This window comes from Mirounga leonina, unplaced genomic scaffold (genome assembly GCF_011800145.1).
Source record: "Mirounga leonina isolate KUSES-001 unplaced genomic scaffold, KU_Mleo_1.0 Mir_353, whole genome shotgun sequence".
NCBI classification, from domain to species: Eukaryota; Metazoa; Chordata; class Mammalia; order Carnivora; family Phocidae; genus Mirounga; species Mirounga leonina.
In genome coordinates this window covers 3118094-3138208 of record NW_023270699.1, presented here as the reverse complement: position 1 = coordinate 3138208, position 20115 = coordinate 3118094, and the positions used below count along the sequence as shown (strand labels likewise).

Below are 20115 nucleotides of genomic sequence, written 5' to 3'. Positions count from 1 at the left end.
AACATGGTATAGCCTGAAGTTCTGCTGATCTTCTGGGAGAGGGGCCTGTTACGCTCATTGTCAGGTGTCTTTGCTCCGGCAGAGTTGTACCCCACTTACAGGATGCCTGGCTCATATAAGCGGCTCCAGAGCCATGTGGGGGATGAAAGTGGTGGCACCCTGATCTCCAGCCCTGGAGCTGAAATTAACACCCCCCACTCTTCACAAGCCCCCACAGAAAAGCAGTCAGTCATTCTCCTGTGTTTACCCAGCCTGTGACCGAGAGTTTTTATCTCAGGCACGCGACCCCGTCTGGAGTCTCCAAACTGCAGACTCCTGTGGTGTGCACCCACGTCGCTCCTCCTGGGCCACGGGAGGGGGGTGTCTCACCCTGGTTCTGCTGCCTGCTGGGTCCCTGCTTGGAAAGTGGTTACCCGACCCTGCAGCGGTTCTCAGTTTATGGCAACACCAAGCAGAAAGCTGGCGCCTGGTCTCGCTGATCGCAGTCGATTTCTGCTCCGATGCCTGGGAACTCTGCCACCCTTGGGCACCCCCATTCTTTTTGTGACCCTGGGGACCCTGAGACCACGCCGTCCCACCTGGGATTCTGACCTGCTTGGCCCCGTTGAGTGCCTTTCAGGCAGACTTCTAAAAGTTACGATTTTGTGTTCCACTGCTTACACTTTCCCATAGCTGCTTACGGAGGCTCCCTCCTCCCGCGGTTTATCTTCCGATATATCGCCTTGGATTCATGTCTCTGCACTTCCTACCTTGCAAAAAGTGGTCGCTTTTCTATTTGTAGAATTGCAGCAATTCAATCTCCGGTTGATTTTGCAGGTGTTCAGAATGATTTGATAACTATCTAGCTGAATTCCAGACGAAATTAGGGTCCCCTACTCCTCCTCCATCTTGACTCCTCTTGAATTAGTGTTTTTGTAAAATACCCAGTGGTGCGTTTGCTGGATTGTAGGGTAGCTCTGTTTTTAACTTTTTGAGGAACCTCACTGTTCTCCAGAGTGGCTGCACCAGCTTGCATTCCCACCAGCAATGCACGAGGGTTTCTCTGCATCCTTGCCAACATCTGTCGTTTCTTGTGTTACTGATTTTAGCCATTGTGACAGGTGTGAGGTGGTATCTCATTGTGGTTTTGATTTGCATTTCCCTGATGATGAGTGTGTCTGTTGGCCATTTGGATGTCGTCTTTGGAGAAATGTCTATTCTTGTCTTCCCAGTTTTTAATTGGAGTGTTTGGTTTTGGGTGTTGAGTTTTATAAGTTCTTTAACTATTTTAGATAATAACCCTTTTTCAGGTATGTCATTTGCAAGTATCTTCTCCCATTCTGTAGGTTGTCTTTTGGTTTTGTTGATTGTTTCTTTTGCTGTGAAGTTTTTTTTTTTTTTTTGATGGAATCCCAGTGGTTTAATTTTGCTTTTGTTTCCCTTGCCTCAGGAGACACATCTAGAAATACATTGTTATGGCAGATATCACAGAAATTACTGCCTGTGCTCTCTTCTAGGGTTTTTATGGTTTCAGGTTTCACATTTAGGTCTTAACCCATTTTGAATTTATTTTTGTGTATGGTGTAAGAAAGTGGTCCAATTTCATTTTTTTGCATGTAGCTGACCAGTTTTCCCAACACCATTTGTTGAAGAGACTGTCTTTTTTCCTTGGGATGTTTTCTCCTGCTTGGTTGAAGATTAATTGACCATAGAGTTATAGGTTCTTTTCTGGGTTTTCTATTCTGTTCTATTGAGCTGTGTGTCTATTTTTGTGCCAGTACCATACTGTCTTGATGACTACAGCTTTGTAAGGAGCTTGAAGTCTGGAATTGTGATGCCTCCAGCTTTGCTTTTCTTTTTCAGGAATGCCTTGGCAATTCTTGGGGTGCCTAGGTGGCTCAGTCGTGAAGCGTCTGCCTTCGCTCAGGTCGTAGTCCCAGGGTCCTGGGATCGAGCCCCACATCAGGCTCCCTGCTCAACGGGAAGCCTGCTTCTCCCTCTCCCACTCGCCCTGCTTGTGTTCCCTCTCTCACTGTGTCTTTCTCTGTCAAATAAATAAAATCTTAAAAAAAAAAAAAAAAAAAAAGAATGCTTTGGCGATTCTTTTGTGGTTCCATACAAATTTTAGGCTTGTTTTTTCTAGTTCTATGAAAAATGCTGTTGGAATTTGATAGGGATTGCACTAAATGTGTAGATTGCTTTGGGTAGTATGGACATTTTTAAAAAAGATTTTATTTATTTGACACAGAGAGAGCACAGGCAGGGGAAGCGGCAGGCAGAGGGAGAGGGAGAAGCAGGCTCCCCGCTGAGCAGGGAGCCCGATGTGGGGCTCGATCCCAGGTCCCTGGGGATTATGACCTGAACTGAAGGCAGTTCCTTAACTGACTGAGCCACCCAGGTGCCTCAGGTAGCATAGACATTTTAACAATATTTGTTCTTCCAATCCATGAGCATGGAATGTTTTTCCATGTCTTTGTGTCATTTTCAGTTTCTTTCATCAGTGTTTTATAGTTTTCAGAGTACAGGTGTTTCATCTCTTTGGTTAGGTTTATTCCTAGATATTTTATTGGACTCAACAGATTCTTGTTTTACTCCCAACTACTATCATATGTCATTGCTCACATTGTTCCGCTTTTGGCCAGTGAGAGCTTCTACAAGCTGGTTTGTCTTTCCTTTTGACATTTCCCCCGTAATTGTTTTGAGCACAGGTTTCAGGCTCATCTTATACTTTCCCTGCCCCAGCCCTGGAATCAAATCAGCCATTTCTCTAAGGAGCCCTAATTCTTTGTATTGGGGAATGACATTTATCGACCAAGATCTGGATACTGACTCCTTGCTACTGGGTGTCCCTGCTTCTCAACCCTCTCAGTGGACAGGGATGGGGAGGTGTGTGCACATGCTTCCCATGTGTATGTGTGTATAGGTGAGGTGTGCCTCTATTTCCATATGTCTGTGTGTGCTCAACATATGAATTCATAGGAACAGCTCCATGTCCACTCCAGGAAAGCAGGGCTCATTTGAGCCCTTCAGTGTCTCTATGTGTTGCTCCCTTCTCTGCACTGACAGCCCTATATTTATTCACTGTATATTTATGTGTCTTCTCAAACTGGAACATCTTTTCCCAATCTTTTTTTTTTTTAAGATTTATTTATTTATTTGTCAGAGAGAGATTGAGCACCAAGCAGGGGGAGTGGCTGGTGGAGGGAGAAGCAGACTCCCTGCTGAGCAGGGAGCCCGATGCGGGGCTTGATCCCAGGACCCCGGGACCCGAGCCGAAGGCAGACGCCTCACTGACGGAGCCACCCAGGCGTCCCCATCTATCCCAATCTTAAAAATCTGCCTATCTATCCTTTAACTAAACAAACAAAAAACCCAAGGAAGTTACTTTTAAAATCTGAGTCACTGGATTGTTGCAGGAGGCTCTTGGTAGGTGTTCTTGCCAAGAGTGTCTCACGCATCAGGTGTGTTTGTGACGTCGTGCCTAAATGAAGTGAAGCCTCTTCCTGTCGCGTGAGGAAGAATGGTTTCAAAGTTGAACACAGGGCACTGCTGATGCGCGTGGGGAGGGATACGGGTGGATGCGGTACCGCCTCGTCTCCTATGGGCTTTGCTTTGTGGTTGAACATCACATCGATTCTAGAATAGTGGGTTAGTGCAGGAGACTCGGGGCCTCTGGATCGGCCCCACTTCCTGTGCCTAAGTCCCTGTGGGCAAGGCAGTGAGGGCCACATGGCCACCTGCACATGTGGCAGGGTTTACCCAGGAGAGGAGACCCTCCAGATGAAGCTCACGCAGGGCCCTGCTCATTTCTCTTCAGTTGCTGCTATTTGGAATTAGCGTAACTGCATGAAAGCTGGTGTAAGTTCTGACACCAATAAATGAGTAGATGCAGACTTCTTCTGACACGGGTATTTCTGGGCCGGCATGGTTTTGATCTAGAACTGTCTGCTGTAGAGTCAGATCCGGCCTTGGGCCGTATCCTGGAAGGTGTACGTCAGTGGAGTTAACAGAGGCAGCTCAGGGCTTGGCTCCCACGGCTGGCACAGCCAGGGGAGGGACATGTCTTTTTTCCTTAGTTTAGCTATTCTTTAAATGGAAGTTTTATAAAGTATTTTCTTTTCCACTTTGAATAGTCTCAGACTTTCAGATGGCTGTTGGAGGGAAACCTCCATTTCCACTGTGCAGCTCTGAGAAAATGAGCCCCTGGTCACCCAGAGCCAGGTCCTGCGTTGGCCCCATCACTTTCTGGGCAAGTCTCCTGGTCTGGCGTGCCTGCTCTGGAAGGCGGCACTCGCACCCCCCTGCTGCATTTGTGTGGGGTTAGATAAAACATGTGGAAGCAGCCCCCTGCACAGATGCACTGGCCCGAGGTCTCCGTGGCTGAGAAAGTAAAGCTGAGAAATCAGGGAGTTACTTTTCCATCTGCCTGTTCTGCAGATGTTCACTGAGAGAGGGTGGCTTTCCACTGACCGGTGACACGGGGACTGGGGACTTGGATCCTCCCACAAAGCCTCTGCTGTTCTTCTGGTTCAACAGTCACTGGCATTGCGAACCAGTGGCTGCCCTGCTCTCTGCAGACCGGGGTTGACTCAGGCGTAGGCCGGCTGTGGGAGTTTTCGTGCCAGCAGCCACGAAAGTGACAGTGACAGAGATTAGACGAGGCTGAGAGCGCAGCCCGTTGATGTGGGCACCGGGGCAGGCAGAGCTGGGGTGAGCCAGGTGTCCAGACCATGCGGTCGATGGTCAACCCTGTACGTCATGATCAGAGATGGTGCTGGTCGTCGGGGCCACAGCAGGACAGGGTCCTTGGCCCTTAAGGAATGCATAGCGTGGAGGGAAACGATGAGCTACCGCAGCCCTAAGCACGGGCCGGACATGAGGCCCCGGGAGAGATGCACACGCCAGGTGCGGGCGAGCCGCTGGGCAGACTGGGGACAGCCATGTGGGTGATGAGGCCTATTTGCGAGCTGGCCCGGCCCAGAGAAGGCCAGAGTGTTCCAGCAGAACTGGCAGGCTGGGGGAGCGCCGGGCTGGGGAGGGAATAGCGTGGTGCCCTCTGACTGTTGGCACAGCTCTGAGTCAGGGAGGGCTGGCCGGGGTGCTGCCGCCCACGGACTTGACCTGCAGGGGGGTTTTCACCAGATTTGCATTTCTGAAAGGTGGACGGTGGAGGGGAGGAGGGCAAGACCAGAGGTTCACCCGAGCCCCTACTGTGATCAAGGTTGGGGCGGGGAGTGCTGGTTGGAGTCACTGCCCTGGGGTGGAGGGGAAGGCAAGATGCTAGGAGGACGGCCAGCTTTTGGTCAAGGCAAAGACCATTGGGAGGTGCTCAGTGACAGGTTTGCGTCCATCTCAGGGTTGGGGGTGCCAGGGGCAGAGAGGGCAACTTGAGTAATGAGTCCACAGGAGTTCACTTCCTAGCCTTGGGCTGGCCACGTCCTGCCCACTCCAGTCAGGCCCTTCCTCTCCCCAGCACACGGACACACCCCTGCAGGTCCCCATGGCCGTGGTCAGCTGCGGTGATGTGGCTGACGTCCCCTCGTCCATCCGCCTCCTCCGCTGGCGTCAGCGGCACCACTTGGTTCTATTCTTGTCCTGCCGACTGCCGCTCCCCATTCTGTGCAGGGTGTCCAAGATGTCCCGACCTCCTGACTCTCGTGTGGTCCACCCCCTCTCTCCGGGGTGGCCTCACCCAAGCTGGAGGCTCTACATACTGACTCAGTGTCCTGGAGCTGCCAGAACAAAGTCCCACAAACCAGGTAGACGAAACTTGCGACTCTGGTGGCCAGAACCTGAAATCAGCCTGGAATCTCTTTCAGCTCCTGGTGGATCCAGGAGTTCTTGGCTTGTGGCAACATCAGCCCAGGCTTGGCTTCTGTCTTCACATGGCGTTCCCCTCTGTATGTCTCAGATCCTCCTCTCCCCACTCTTAAGGGACACCAGTCATTGGATTTAGGGCCTCCCCTAAATCCAGGATAATCTCATCTTAAGACCCTTCACATAATTACCTGCGTAAAGACCCTTTTTCTAGAGAAGGTCCCATTTGCAAGGACGAGGGGCTGGGATTTGGCGATCTCCCGGAGGACACCGTTCAACCCTCTCCTTGCACCAGGCACACCCTGATGGTCACCGAGTTTGCATTTCTGTCACAGTCTCGTTTGTTCAGAATTTGTGTGAGAAGCATCTCAAACCTAAAATGTCCCGACTCTTGCTTTCTCCTCCCAGGCAACAGAACCTGCTCCTCTCCGTCTGCTCCATTTCGGGACATGCGGCTCTGCTCTGCTGGTTGCTCAGGTGGGAACCCCGCATGGCCCCCTGCCTGTCCACGGCTGCACACCTGTCCTTGGGCCCCTGTCACGGCCCCCTTCTGCTCAGACCCTCCCATGGTTCCCTGTGCCCCCAAGTCAGGGGGGCCTGTGGCCCGTGAGAGTCTGTGGGACCCGGTCCTGTGCGTCCTGCTCCCTTACCTTCCCCTTCTCCTTCACCAGTCTGCCCAGCCACACCAGCTGTCTGTCTCACACACCACACTGTGGCTCCTTCTGGTCCTCCTGCCTCCGAGTGTCTCCCGCAGGCACTTTTACTGACCCTCCCCCAGTCTTCTCTGTCCCTGCCTGGTTGTCCTCATCGCCTCCTGACACCCGTGTGCAAAGTGACCTCCCCAACACCCTGTGTGAGTGGTCACGGGTTGGTGCCTGTCTCCGCCGGAGCCCATGCTCCCCCAGGGCACAGGATGGTACTTGAGGCATGAGCATTTGCTGAAGGAAGGAGGGTAACCTCATTTGCCCCTTGGCTTTTCACGAGGTCATGTGAGCCCCCACCTCATGCTGGCTCCCTGGGCAGGTGGGAGGCCCTGGACTCCCTGGCAGCCTGGCCAGCTCTGCGGTCTTGGCCCTGTTACTTAGGCTCCTCAGGGTAGAGCGGCCCCCCCGGGAGAACCTGCCTTCAGGGAGGGTGCGAGCACTGAGTGGGTTAAGATGCTGAAGCGCGTAGGAACTGGGCTGGCTTTCGCAGCCACTGCTGCTGGTAGTGGGCTGGGCATCGGGACAGGCTTCTCGCTCCTTCCCCGACTCGCTAGTCTTGGACTGGATTTCTCCCACTGAACACGGTCTCCCAAAGCATTACTTCCCCTGGTGACCTTCCGTGGTCCAGCCAGTGCTGAACAAGTGGCATAACTGCCCTCGACCGGTTCCTGTGCCACATTGCAGGTGTTCATGGGGGGGGCTCGGCGTAGCCCCCCCTCGAATTAGTCTTACTTTGAAGCTTTGCCTTGTCATCAAGTAAATGAACCATTATTTCCATCTGCTCCTACATACAGATGTCAGGAGAGTGCCCTTTGTCATTCCTGTCTTCCATCCAGTCTCCCCGACCTCACAGTCACCAGGTCTCTTCCCAGAAGGGCTGCCCCATCGCACAGCTCGGGGGGGCTCTGGCTCCCACTCTGTCCCCACAGCCCGCCCTCAGTCTGTGCAGGGGCTGCCTGATGTGCCCCTTCTGTGTGGCCTGGTCCCCTGGCCCTCGCCGACTCCCTGTCGCAGCCCCGGGCCCAGGACGGTGTCCTGCACGTGTAGACAGTTACTAGAGGGAATGCATCCGGGTGGGTAAAAACTGTGAGAACAAGTCCAGGCCTGGAGCACATGGAAACTCGGGGCCACCAAGTGAGCAGGATCAGGCTGAGGGGGTTGGCTTATAACGAGGTAGAGTGCTTCTTTCCTCTCCGTGTGAAAATACGCATTTTAAAAAAGTATATGGATGCTGGGGAATAAAGGGACCAAAAATGCTCTGCAATTATTAACTGACGCTTTTCTGCTTTTGTTTCCTCAGACACCATTTGCTTTTGACTCAAGATGATGTGATGTTTTATTATAAAACTCATTAACCATGATGGCTACACAGACATTAAGCATAGACAGCTATCAAGATGGGCAACAAGTGAGCGCCTGAGCTTTATTCCACATTCTAAATACAGTCCATGGATCGGGTACTGAAACACGACCGATGCTTTGTATATTTATAATTCAGTTTCGTGAGGTTGCAGGCTCAATTTTAAGGATGTGATGCATTGATCATGTGCTGGTGCTAGAAAGGCTCGCTCTAGAGTTATTCAAATCATTTCTTCCACTGATACCAAGTTGCCAGTAATTGTGACTCCCCTAAGTCATAGTTCATTGGGAATTTCCCTTTTTGATGTCCTTGCTAATGAGTGTTGTTGCTTTTAAAGAAAAGCTGGGTGTTGAGGAAAGCTGGATGACCGGTTGCTGACCTGAGTGGGAACCACGGTGTTTCCCCTCCCCAGGCGTGAGCGGCGGGGGGCCTGTCCCATTTGTCTGGGCAGCATCGTTGCTGTGCTGTCCGCTCCTGTTGTGTGGCCGTGCCCGGACAGCCTCTTGCCTGCCCTCCCACTGTCCGTGGACTTGGTGTTCCTTGCAGCTGCGGTTGAAGGTCTGGGTGTTTGGTGTTCTGTGCCCTGAAGGAACTGGGGAGGCAGGGATGGGAGAAGCTCAGCCGAGGCCTGGGCAGCCTCTCTTGGGACACCTGAGGTCTTGGGATGCTCTTTGTGTTCAGAATGGGGTCCAGTCCCCCTCTGACTGTGGAGCCCTGGAGCTTATTTCGTCGAAGACCTTCCAGTCTTTGCTTCCTGCTTCCTGTAGTCAAGAGGTGGTAGAAGAAGGCCAAGAGGCCCCTTTTTTCCCTACTCGAAGTGAGCTGGGTCACAACAAGGCCAGGGGGACTGGCCCGAATGAGGTCACAGCCCTGCATCAGTGAAGTTGCAGGTGGCGCCTGGGACCTGAGGCTCCCTCCCTCTTCTGTTGTGTCTTTCCTTGGTGGCCAGTTCTGTGCATTCCTGCTTTGGTTCCTGTTGCACAGACTTTGTTTTTGTTGGCTTGTTGTTGTTGTTGGCTTTTTGTTTAAGTGTCTTAGCTTCTTAGGGGAATTGAGGCATGGGGGTGCTCTCTGCACCTGGAAGTCCTTGGATATTTCCAAGTGATTTTGTTTCTAAAATGCAAAGCTAGTGTTGTCCCTCTCTCCACCTGCTGAGCCCTGCCTTGAGGACCCTGCATTGCCCTTGTCCTCACCTCTGCACCCCACTTCTGGGCATCCCTGCCCTGCGGCCCTGGCCCTGGCTCTTCCCTTGGCTCTTGCCTCAAGGAGCAGCTTGGCCAGGGCCCTCTGGTCCTGCAGGTCTTTGCTTCCATCGCTTCCTATGAAGACTTCCCAGCCTGCCTTGGTCCCTCCCCACTTGCCACCTGCCTCCCGTCCTTCCTCCACTGGTCCCCCTGATGCCCTGCTGGCAGATCCTGCCAGGAGTCTCCTCCTCCAGCAGGTCTGTGCCTGGAGGTGACTGAGGTGGCTGTTTCCTGCGCAGCGCCAGGCACAGGGAGGGAAGGAGCCTCGCTTTTCCCTTGACGTGGAAAACTCTTGGCGAACATTATTTTAAACATTTCCTATCCTACAGCATAGATATGCCCAATTTCCTTGGCCATGTCTCCAACATTTAGGTTTCTCTTTCTTCCACACTCATTTTTTTTTTTTTTTAAACCTGAAATAGGTGCCTGGGTGGCTCAGTCGTTAGACGGCTGCCTTTGGCTCAGGTCAGGATCCCAGGATCCTGGGATCGAGCCTGCATCAGGCTCCCTGCTCCATGGGAGGTCTGCTTCTCCCTCTCCCACTCCCCCTGCTTGTGTTCCCTCTCTCGCTGTGTCTCTCTCTGTCAAATAAATAAATAAAATCTTAAAAAAAAAAAAAAAACCTGAAATAAATCTTTTAAGGCCTTTTTATACTACTGTCAGATTTCCTACCAGAAAGTTGTGTTTGACTGGGCTTTAGTTAGTTGCTTTAGTGTTTTGTTTTTCGAGAGAGAGAGAGGGAAACCCTCTCCCGGGCCCACTGCACCATCTAAAGGCAGAGGCACAGAGGCGTCCCTGCCTATCTGGACCATGGAGAGGCAAGTGCGGCGCCAGGGTCTCCCCTGCGACACAGCCCCTGGGGCCTGTGACCAGCCCTGGCTGTTAGGTGCCAGGTTTGTGGCAGGACGCTGGCTCTCCCCTGCTGCGTGGGAATAAGCCCCTTCCCCGAGGGCCCCCACCGGGCTGCTTCCTTGAGGACAGAGTCCTGGCAGTGAGGGGTGGTCCTGAAGAAGCTGAGGGGGCTGGCGATCTGCTCACGGATAATTACAAGGTTCCTGCAGCATTTTGGGATTTCTTTCTGTAAACCGAATTCTTTATGCTTAAGGATTTAAATACTTTTCACCTAAGTTACAAACCAAATAGCTAGTTGAAAGCAATTTATAATATCTTTAAGGCTTCCTCTTATGTTTAATACTATTTCTTTAAACACAGCTGGTCTTTGCCTTCTGAATACAGTGACTTTTTCTCAAAATTTGGATAGCTTATGTATTCCTGAAATGTAAGAGTAGATAGGGGAGAATTTAGAATATAGGGTCTGAGTTGTTTTTGTGACAAGATAAGAGTTTTAACTACTCGTGTGCACTTCTCTTGCTCAGCGTGAGCATCTAGAGCAGGCAGAGACAGTGGAAAGATTATTTATGTGCCGCTTCCCTTCAGCGCTGTGTAGTAGTGTGTTTTTGAAAATCATAAGCATTTCACGGATACCGGTCCTCACAGTTTTCAAGATGATTTGGAAATTTGACCTTTGTTTTAGCCGTTTTCAAAACGTATTAAATTCAAAGGAATTTTGTTGGTAGTGTTTTTTATGTATTACTGCCAGTCATCCAGCTGTCTAGCAATTTACCACTCCTGTTGCATTTCTGTTTCTGTTTGAGAATAGAGTACTTAGTAGCAGTTTATTTTATGTTTAGTAACCAGAATTCTCTCCTCCTTTCACAGATGCAAGTAGTAACAGAGTTAAAAACGGAGCAAGATCCCAACTGCTCTGAACCTGATGTGGAAGGAGTGAGCCCCCCACCCGTGGGGTCCCAGACGCCAATGGATGTGGACAAGCAGGCCATTTATAGGTAGCGATGAGATGTGACGCATGTGGGTTTTAACAGGAATGACAGGAATAGAGAACCTTGTTAAATGGAATGCTAGACCTATTAGCTAGGCAGAGTAGTAAGGTTTGATGTGATAACCATGGGAGTGAGAAGTTTGTCAAATTAAGATATTATTCCTGATACCTTAAAAAAAAGTTTTGGAATATAAATGGACATTTTAGTCAACCTTGCAAAAAGAAATCTTCAGGCCCAGGTAGTTTTACTGGAGAATCCAGTAAAGGAAGAGGGAATGCCTCCCAACACATCACTCTGATACTAAAGCCAGACAAAGACAATACAAAAAAAAAAGTATACACCAGTGTGCCTCATGAACTTAAACATAAAAATCATTAATAAAATATTAAATCCAGCAACATATAAAAAGAATAACACACACTGACCAAGTGGAGTTTATCCCAAGAACTCAAACTGATTCGTTAGTCAAAAGATCAACCAGTGAGACACACAACATGATCATACTAAGTGACACAGAAAAGCATTTGACAAAAATCAACAGCTAATTATGATTAAAAACTGTCAGCAAAGTGGTAATGGAGGGAAACTTTCCTAACCTGATGAAGGGCAACATCAAAAAGTCTGTTGTTCTCATCGTATTTAATGGCCAAAGACTGTGGGCACACAGCAGAGACGTACGCTCTGACTCCTCTTGTTCAATACTGTAATGGAAGTCCTAGCCAGTGCGGTTAAGGCAAGAGAAAGGAAGAAAAGGCATACCAGATTAGAAAGGAAGAAATAAAACTGGGTCTGTGCACAAACGACATGATTGTTTATATAGAAAATCCCAAAGACTCAACCAAAAACCTTCCAGAACTGGGTGAGTTTAATAAGGTCACACATTACAAGGGCAACACACAGAAACCAATCCCATTTCTATATGAGTAATACACAATTGGAAGCTGAAAATTAAAAAAGACAATACCATTTACAAGAGCTCCAAAAAATTTAGGTATAAATCTAACAAAACACAGAAACTTTATGTGAAAAATTATAAAATGCTGATGCAAGCAATCAAAGAAAACCTAAATAAATGGTGACACATACCATGCTCATGGACTGGAAGACTCAACTTAGTAAAGATGTCCTTTCTCCTAAAATCGACCTGTAGATTTAGCATAATTCCAGTTAAAGCCCTAGGACAGTTTTGTACATACAGACATGTTAATTCTAGATTTTATATGGAAGGCAAAATAACTAGACCAGCTGAAACAGTGTTGAAAAAGAATAAAGTGGGATTTTTGAGACATACCATGGCATTATGGTAATGAGAATGTGGTGACGGTGGTGAAGGGATAGGATCAGAATCACTTTTGTCCTATACAAATACCTTATTTATTTGATCTTTGACAAAGGTGCAAACAATTCAGTGGAGTAGAGGTAGACTTTCCAAAAAATGGTGTTGGAAGAATTAGACATTCATATGCTGAAAGAAGGTCTTTGACCTAATCTCACGTTTTATACAGGAGTTTACTCAAGGGGCGCCTGAGTGGCTCCATCAGTTAAGCATCTGCCATCGGCTCAGGTCATGATCCCGGGGTCCTGGGATCGAGCCCCACGTCGGGCTCCCTGCTCAGTGGAGAGCCTGCTTTTCTCTCCCTCTTGTGCTCTCTCTCTCTCTCTCTCAAGTAAATAAATAAAATCTTAAAAAAAAAAAAGTTTACTCAAAACGAGGTATAAATCTAAGTGTAAATTTTAAAACTATAAAACTGGTCTCTCCATACCATGGAATATTATTCAGCCACAAAAAGGAACGAACTAGTGATATGTGTTACAACATTGATGAGCCTGGAAAACACCGTGCTAAGTGAAAGAAGCTAGATGCCAAAGGCCACGTATTGTATAATTCCGTTTAGATGTCTAGAACCCTAGCAAATCTATAGAGACAGGAAGTCGGTAGTGGTGGCCTGGGGCTGGGGTTTGGGAGAAGATGGGCAGTGACAGCTGATGGCTGCAGGGTTTCTTTGGGGGATGACGAAGATGCTGTAAGATTGACCTTGGGGATGGTTGCACCGCTCTGTGAACAGAGTAGAACCATTGCATTGTACACTTTGAAGGGGATAAACTGTAGTATGTGAACGATATCTCAACAAAGCTGTTACATAAACGAATGCAGACATACGTACTAAAATATTCTTGTGCAAATGTAGGACATACATTTTAAAATTTTTTTCCTGCAGGCATCCACTCTTTCCATTATTAGCTTTGTTGTTTGAAAAATGTGAACAATCTACGCAGGGCTCAGAAGGCACAACTTCTGCCAGTTTTGATGTAGATATTGAAAATTTTGTAAGGAAGCAAGAGAAGGAAGGAAAACCCTTCTTTTGTGAAGATCCGGAAACTGACAATTTAGTAAGTAGAAGAAATGTTTTATTTTTTTCCCCAAATTTAAAATCTGTTCAGTAAGTTTTAAACGTCTAATTAGAACTTCAGGATGTAGTTCTGCTAAAGGGGAGAATCCGATAGTTTATGAAATAACTTCCTGTATGTGTGACCTGAACGTCCCCATGTCTTCTAGCTTTCTGTAGTGACTTTTACTGTAGGGATCAAAGGAGCTCATCTGTGTCTGTGTCACAAGGGGCCTGGGGACGCAGTTCTCTCCTGAGTGTCTGTGAAGTTCACTGGGGTTGGTGTGCTTATAAGCCGTGCCTCTCAGGCAGCATGCCTGTGCCCCAGCCCAGTTCTGGGCTTCCCCGGATCGCGGACACACACCCTTATGCTCTGTGTGGAGGCTGGCAGTAAGTGGTGATGGGTGACAAGGCTGTATGCAGACTTGAGGAGGCCCTTGAACACAGAGCAGGGCAGGCTTAACGGGGCTCGCACGCTCCTCAGCTGCTTCCCCTCGCCTTTCAGCCTCGTGTGGGTGCCCTCCTCCCAGGTCCGGCGCCCCAAGGTCCAGGGTCCTCTGTGCTTGCTGAAGGAAATGTAGAGTTTGTCAGAGTTAACATCACTGCTGCACCCCTCAGTGCTGGTGGAACGCTGTTAGCCTGCGTCAGGGGACACACTCCTTCCTGGGCTCCCTTTAGAGCCTGCTAACCCCCAGCCGAAAACCTTAGTCAGGGCCCTGATCAGCAGAAAAGTGTCTCAGGAAACTTTTTCCTGAATAAATGTCCCAGATCTTTGTTGGTTTTTAATTTCTCATTATACGTTCAACACTTCGTGCCTAACGGATTTTACCAGGGCGCTGTCTGACCGGGAGTCAGCCTCCTCATCTCTGAACTGGGAGAGTGCCCGCCCTTTTGGGGTGAGAATCAGAAGCTCTCTCCGCCTCTGAATCTATCACACAGCCAGCAGTGCATGGCTGCGGGGACAGCCAGAGGGGACCCAGGTTCTCCTGACTGGTGTTCCAGCACAGAGCCTAGCAGAGCCTGGGACGGGTCGCTCTTTATCGCCTGCTTGGCGGTTCATTCCACAGGTACATACGAATTACTGTCCCCAAGGTCACCGGGAAGGAGCTGAGCTTTGGGGTTGTGCATTCACAGGCAAGTGGTGCTTATTACAGACGACTGTCTACTGCTGTGGGGCAGGTTACTGTGAAATTTAGTGACTTAAAGTCACTGTAAAACTCCTAGAAAAATCGGGCGCCTGGGTGGCTCAGTCGTTAAGCGTCTGCCTTCGGCTCAGGTCATGATCCCTGGGTCCTGGGATCGAGTCCCACATCGGGCTCCCGGCTCGGCAGGGAGTCTGCTTCTCCCTCTCCCACTCCCCCTGCTTGTGTTCCTGCTCTCGCTGTCTCTCTCTCTGTCAAATAAATAAAATCTTTAAAACAAAACAAAACAAAACAAAAAAACTCCTAGAAGAATCTTAAAAGGGCTAACCTAGTGCTAGGGAAAGAGTTCTTAGGCTTGTCACCAAAAGCACAATCCATAAAAGGCAGAGTTGGTAAGTGGAGTTTTATCAAAATGAAGAGCCTCCTATGAGGGGGGTATGGATTCCTCCCCATTTACAGAGGAAGACACAGGAGCAGAGGGAGGGTAAGTACCTTGCTCTTTGTTGGAGCCGGTCCGCGGTGGGGCCGGGGTGAGGCTGGGCTGTCTCCTGGTGCTGCGACTCACTGAGGGCAGCAGGGGGACATCTGTGCCCCACACACCAGATGCAGCGAGATGCCAGAGGTCCGCGGCACTGGAATGACTTGTCGTTTTGCATGATTTCTGAGGTTATCCCCCTCCTGTCACTGGCAGTGCAGATGGTCAGCGCTCTGTGGCATTCAGGCGAATGACTGAGAATTACAACTTACCGTGATGCTGCCGTTTTCTTGTCTGAAGGTCTTCATTTTCTCTGCTTCTAGATGGTAAAAGCAATCCAGGTTTTGCGTATTCATCTTCTTGAGCTGGAAAAGGTTAACGAACTGTGCAAAGATTTCTGCAGTCGATACATTGCTTGTCTAAAAACGAAAATGAACAGTGAGACTCTCCTGAGCGGAGAACCTGGAAGCCCGTACTCCCCCGTCCAGTCCCAGGTATCTGTGTCGGGTCCTGCTCTGCTTCTTGGTGATGGTAAGGTCTGCGGGGGTGACGGGTACTGACTCCTGAGACCAACTGCCCTGTTGGAGTGCCTGGGCTGACATAACGCCATCCTCAAGCCACAAGGACAGGCCCTCTGGGCTTCATGCAGTAAGTGGGGTGAGGCCTCAATCTGCGTGTGCAGACCCTGGATCCCAGCTTTCTGGAGGATGGAGTACCATTCATTGCTTTCCTTTTTCTTTAGGGTTTTTATTATTTCTTAAAATTGTGGTAAAATACACATATCATAAAATGTACTGTCTTAACCATTTTTAAGTGTACAATTCAGTGGCATTAAGCATATTCACACTGTTGTGCAACCATCATCACCATCTATCTCTGGAACCTTCCATCTTCTCAGACTGAAACACTATCCCCATGAAATACTAACTCCCCATTCTTCCCTCCCCAGCCTCTGGCTCCCACTATTCTACTTTCTATGAATTTGATCAGTCTAGGTACCTCACGTGAGGGGATCATACCGTATTTGTCCTTTTGTGCTTGGCCTACTTTACGGACATAATGTCCTCGAGGTTCATCCATGTTGAAACACTGTTATACTTGAGCCACTCTGATGGTGACATTCCATTGTGGTCATAGTTCACACTTCCTGATGGCTAATGGTGTTGACCATCTTTTCATGAGCTAATTTGCCATCTGTAGATCCTCTTTGGTAGAAGGTCTGCTCATGTCTTTTGCCCATTTTCTGATTGGATTTTTTTTTAAACTGTTGACTTTTGAGAGTATTCTAGATACTAGTCTTTTTTTTTTTTTTTTTAAGATTTTGTTCATTTATTTGACAGAGCGAGAGAGCACAAGCAGGGGGGACAGTAGAGGGAGAGGGAGAAGCAGGCTCCCTGCCAAGCAGGGAGCCTGATGTGGGGCTCAATCCCAGGACCCTGGGATCATGACCTGAGCCGAAGGCAGATGCTCAACCATCTGAGCCACCCAGGCGCCCCTAGATACTAGTCTTTTATGAGCTATATGGTTTGTAAATATTTTCTCCCAAGTCTGTACCTTATCTTCTCATCCTCTTAACAGGATCTTTTGCATAGCAAACATTTAAATTTAATTTAAATTTTGATCAAGTCCCATTTATCAACTTTTCTTTGATGAGTTGTCTAAGAACTCTGCCTAGCCCTAGATCCCAAGGATTTTCTCTAGTTTTTTGTTGTTGTTGTTGTTTTCCTGAAAGTTTTATAGTTCACATTTAAATCCATGACCCAGGGGCACCTGGGTGGCTCAGTTGGTTAAGCCACTGCCTTTGGCTCAGGTCATGATCCCGGAGTCCCGGGACCGAGTCCCGCATCGGGCTCCCTGCTCAGCGGGGAGTCTGCTTCTCCCTCTGACCCTCCCCCTTCTCATGCTCTCTCTCTCTCATTCTCTCTCTCAAATAAATAAATAAAATCTTAAAAAAAAAAAAAATCCATGACCCATTTTGAGTTAACTTTTGTATAAAGTGTGAGGGTTTAGGTTGAGGTTCTTTGTTTTGCCTCTGGACGTCCTGTGCTCCAGCACCATTTGTTCAAATTCCTCCCTTGAATTGCTTTTATGCCGTTGTCAACAGTCAGTGTATTTGTGTTGCTCTGTTTCTGTGTTCTCTGTTCTGTTCCGCTGGTCTCTGTATTTACACCAGCTAATCTTGTTACTGTAGCTATTTAATAAGTCTCAAATTTGGGTAGACTGTTTCCTCCCACTTTATTCTTCTTTTTCAAAGTTATTTTAGTTATTCTAGTTCCTTTCCATATAAGTTTTGGAATAATCTTGTCTATATCAACAAAAAAATGTTACTGAGATTTTGATAGAAATTGCATTAAGCCTGTGTATCGTTCTGGGGAGAATTGATGTCTTTCCTCTGTTGACTCTTCCAGTCCACAGACCGGGTATGTCTCTCTGTCATTTCTTTCATTGGTGTTTTGTAGTTTTGTGATAGAAGTCCTACATATGTGTTTTTAGAATTACACCTTGTGTGTTTGTTTCTTTCTTTTTTTTTTTTTTTTTTGGCTATTACAAATGGTATTATATTTTTAACTTTAGTGTCCCTGCTAGTATTTAGAGATACAGTTGATTTTGTATGTTTTATCTTTCATCCTGCAACCTTGCTGAACTCATTTATTAGTTCTAGGAGGTCCTTTTCACAGATTCCTCAGGATGTTCTCCTTATTCAGTTATGTCATCTGCAGATAGGAACAGTTCTGTTCCTTCCTTCCTGATCTGTTTGCTTTTTATTTCCTTGTCTTACCTTATTGTGTTGGCTAGAACATCTGGTACTATCTTGAATACGATTGGTGAGAGTGGACATCCTGCCTTGTTCCCAATCTTAGGGGAAAGCATTCTGCCTTTCACTGTTAGTTATAGTTTTAGTGGCAGGTTTTTTCTAGATGCTCTTCATCAAGTTGAGGAAGTTCCCCTCTATTCCTGTTTCTCTAAGAGTTTCTATTATACTGAATTTGTCAAATGCTTTCCCTGGGTGAATTGATATGATTATGTGATTTTTCTTCTTTCTTCTGTTAACGTGGTAGTAGATTACATTACTCGATTTTTCGAATACTGAACAAGCCTTGCATTCCTGGAATAAACTCCACTTGGTCATGGCACATAATTCTTTTTATATAGGTTCCTGAATTCTGTTTGCTAATATGTTGTTAAGCGTTTGTATGTCTGTATTGGGGGATATTGGTCTGTAGTTTCTTTTTTGTTACAGTCTTTGTCTAGGTTTGGTACCAGGATAGTACAGCTTTGTAAAATGAAGAATATATCCTCCTTTCCTATTTTCTGGAAGTGATTATATAGAATTGGTGTTAATTCTTTACATGTTTGATAGAATTCTCCAGTGACACTAGCTGGAGCTGGAGATTTCTTTTTTGAGTGTTCAAGTTCCGAATTCGGTGTCCTTCATAGTTGTAGGGCTGTTCAGATGACCTGTTTCACGCTAGCTTCAGAGGCCCGCGTGCCGCGTGGACTGCGGCACTCCTCTCCTGCTGACGTGTGTAGGGTCTGCGGTGCTCTCAGTTTCCTTCCTGATGTTGGTAATTTGTCATGTCTCTTTGTTTTCCCTAAGTCTTGTAGAGGTTTGTCAGTGTATTGATCTTTGCAAAGAACCAGCTCTTTTTTCATTGATCTCTGTTTTTCTGTTTTCAGTTTCATTGATTTCTGCTTTGATCTTTATTATTTCCTCCCTTCTGCTTGCTTTAGTTTCCTTTTGTTCCTCTTTTTTAGGTTCTTGATGGTGGGAGCTTGGATTATTGATTTGAATGAATTAATATTCTAACCAAGTTAATGTGGCAGACCCACATTATTTGTATGTACCTACCAGAGCTTTATACATACATTCAGATTGATGTGGCAGCCTGCAAAGTAGTCGTCTTTGGGCAGTACCCACTGATGCTGTTGAGCTGCTGAAATCCCTGGGTGCCTGCTGGGCGCCAGACCTGTGCCTGGATGCCAGTGTGGCGCTCTCTCCCTGGCCGGCCAGCAACCCAGCCATCTCAGTGAATGGACGGGTGGAATCTTGATGCGGTGTTTATGATCATTTCTGTGGAACCTGCTGCAGGCCAGGCCCAGATCTAGCACTCCCCAATCATGGACACCAGGGGGCTCGCGTCTTTTATGATGATCAATATGATGACAAGAGGAAAGATAATCTTTTGGAAGCCAGATTGAAACCAGTATCTCAGTACTGATGATGATAGTTGATACTGGGTCAGTCTTGGATCTCTTGGTTTGCAGGTATGTAAGGTGGGCTTTCTGTTTTCCCATAGCCCCTCACTTTGTATTTCTGACTTACAGCAGATTCCAAGTGCCATCTCAGGCACTCTCAGCCCCCAAGGAATCGTGGTTCCGGCATCTGCGCTGCAGCAGGGGAACGTAACCATGGCAACGGTGGCAGGTACGCCGACCGAGAAAAGGATGCTCTTTCCTTGAGCTTTTGTGGAAAAGCCCTTTATATTAGAACAGAGAGGTGCATAAATATAATTTCTAATTAATGCCAGTTCCTGAAATAGGAGTGGCAAAATCCAGAGCATTTAGAATTGAATGCCTGTTTCTTGTTTTAATTCCCAGTAACAAATAGTTGACGCAAATTGTGTTTCCCTACTAAAAAATTTTGGGAAGAAAGGTTTTATATAGGAGTTGACAGCATATAGCAAAAGCCAATTGTACTTTGCAGATAACATAGTTGTTAATTGCACTCTTGGCAGCACCGGGAAAAGCTTAGGTTGGGTCATTAATGTTTGACAAAGAAAGAAAAATTCATTCTTAGTATTACTTGTCAAATAAAAACACGGGAGGGGTACCAATTCTGTGGTTCCCTGGTGCATCTCGAACATCGCAGATATAAAATTGTCATGAAAATGGAATGGGGCATGTGAGGAGGGGAGAAATTTACAACGAAAACCCTCGTGTGATAGTGTCAGGCGAAACCTCCACAGGAAGACGAAGGCATGTTTGATCAAAATATACTATGATAACAAATAGTTCACACCAGTTGCCAGGTCCTTTAATACTGCTAATTGTGGGGAAAGTAGGAAACAGAGGCGGACAAAAAAGGGAATTTGCAGAATCCAAATAAGCCCTTGTGTCCTGTGCAGTGGTCCACCTTAACACCCGCTTTGCACTGTGCCCCCGACC

At 47.7% G+C, this 20115-nt stretch overlaps 1 protein-coding gene across 4 annotated transcripts in view; it reads left to right on the top strand.

Annotated features, from left to right (window-relative positions):
- The first annotated feature begins 3182 nt into the window (after positions 1-3182).
- Positions 3183-20115, top strand: part of PKNOX1 (PBX/knotted 1 homeobox 1) — a 35200-nt gene continuing 18267 nt past the window's right edge. Inside the window, exons 1-7 of one of the 4 annotated variants that reach the window (XM_035030103.1) lie at positions 3183-5738; positions 6205-6273; positions 7801-7908; positions 10824-10951; positions 13165-13336; positions 15273-15443; positions 19276-19375. In XM_035030103.1, the coding sequence (XP_034885994.1) occupies positions 7858-7908; positions 10824-10951; positions 13165-13336; positions 15273-15443; positions 19276-19375 (622 nt within the window). In that variant the 5' untranslated portion in view covers positions 3183-5738; positions 6205-6273; positions 7801-7857. Of the gene's footprint in view, positions 5739-5761; positions 6274-7800; positions 7958-10823; positions 10952-13164; positions 13337-15272; positions 15444-19275; positions 19376-20115 lie in introns of those variants that run through there. The other 3 variants (XM_035030104.1, XM_035030102.1, XM_035030105.1) reach the window with 3 other exon arrangements.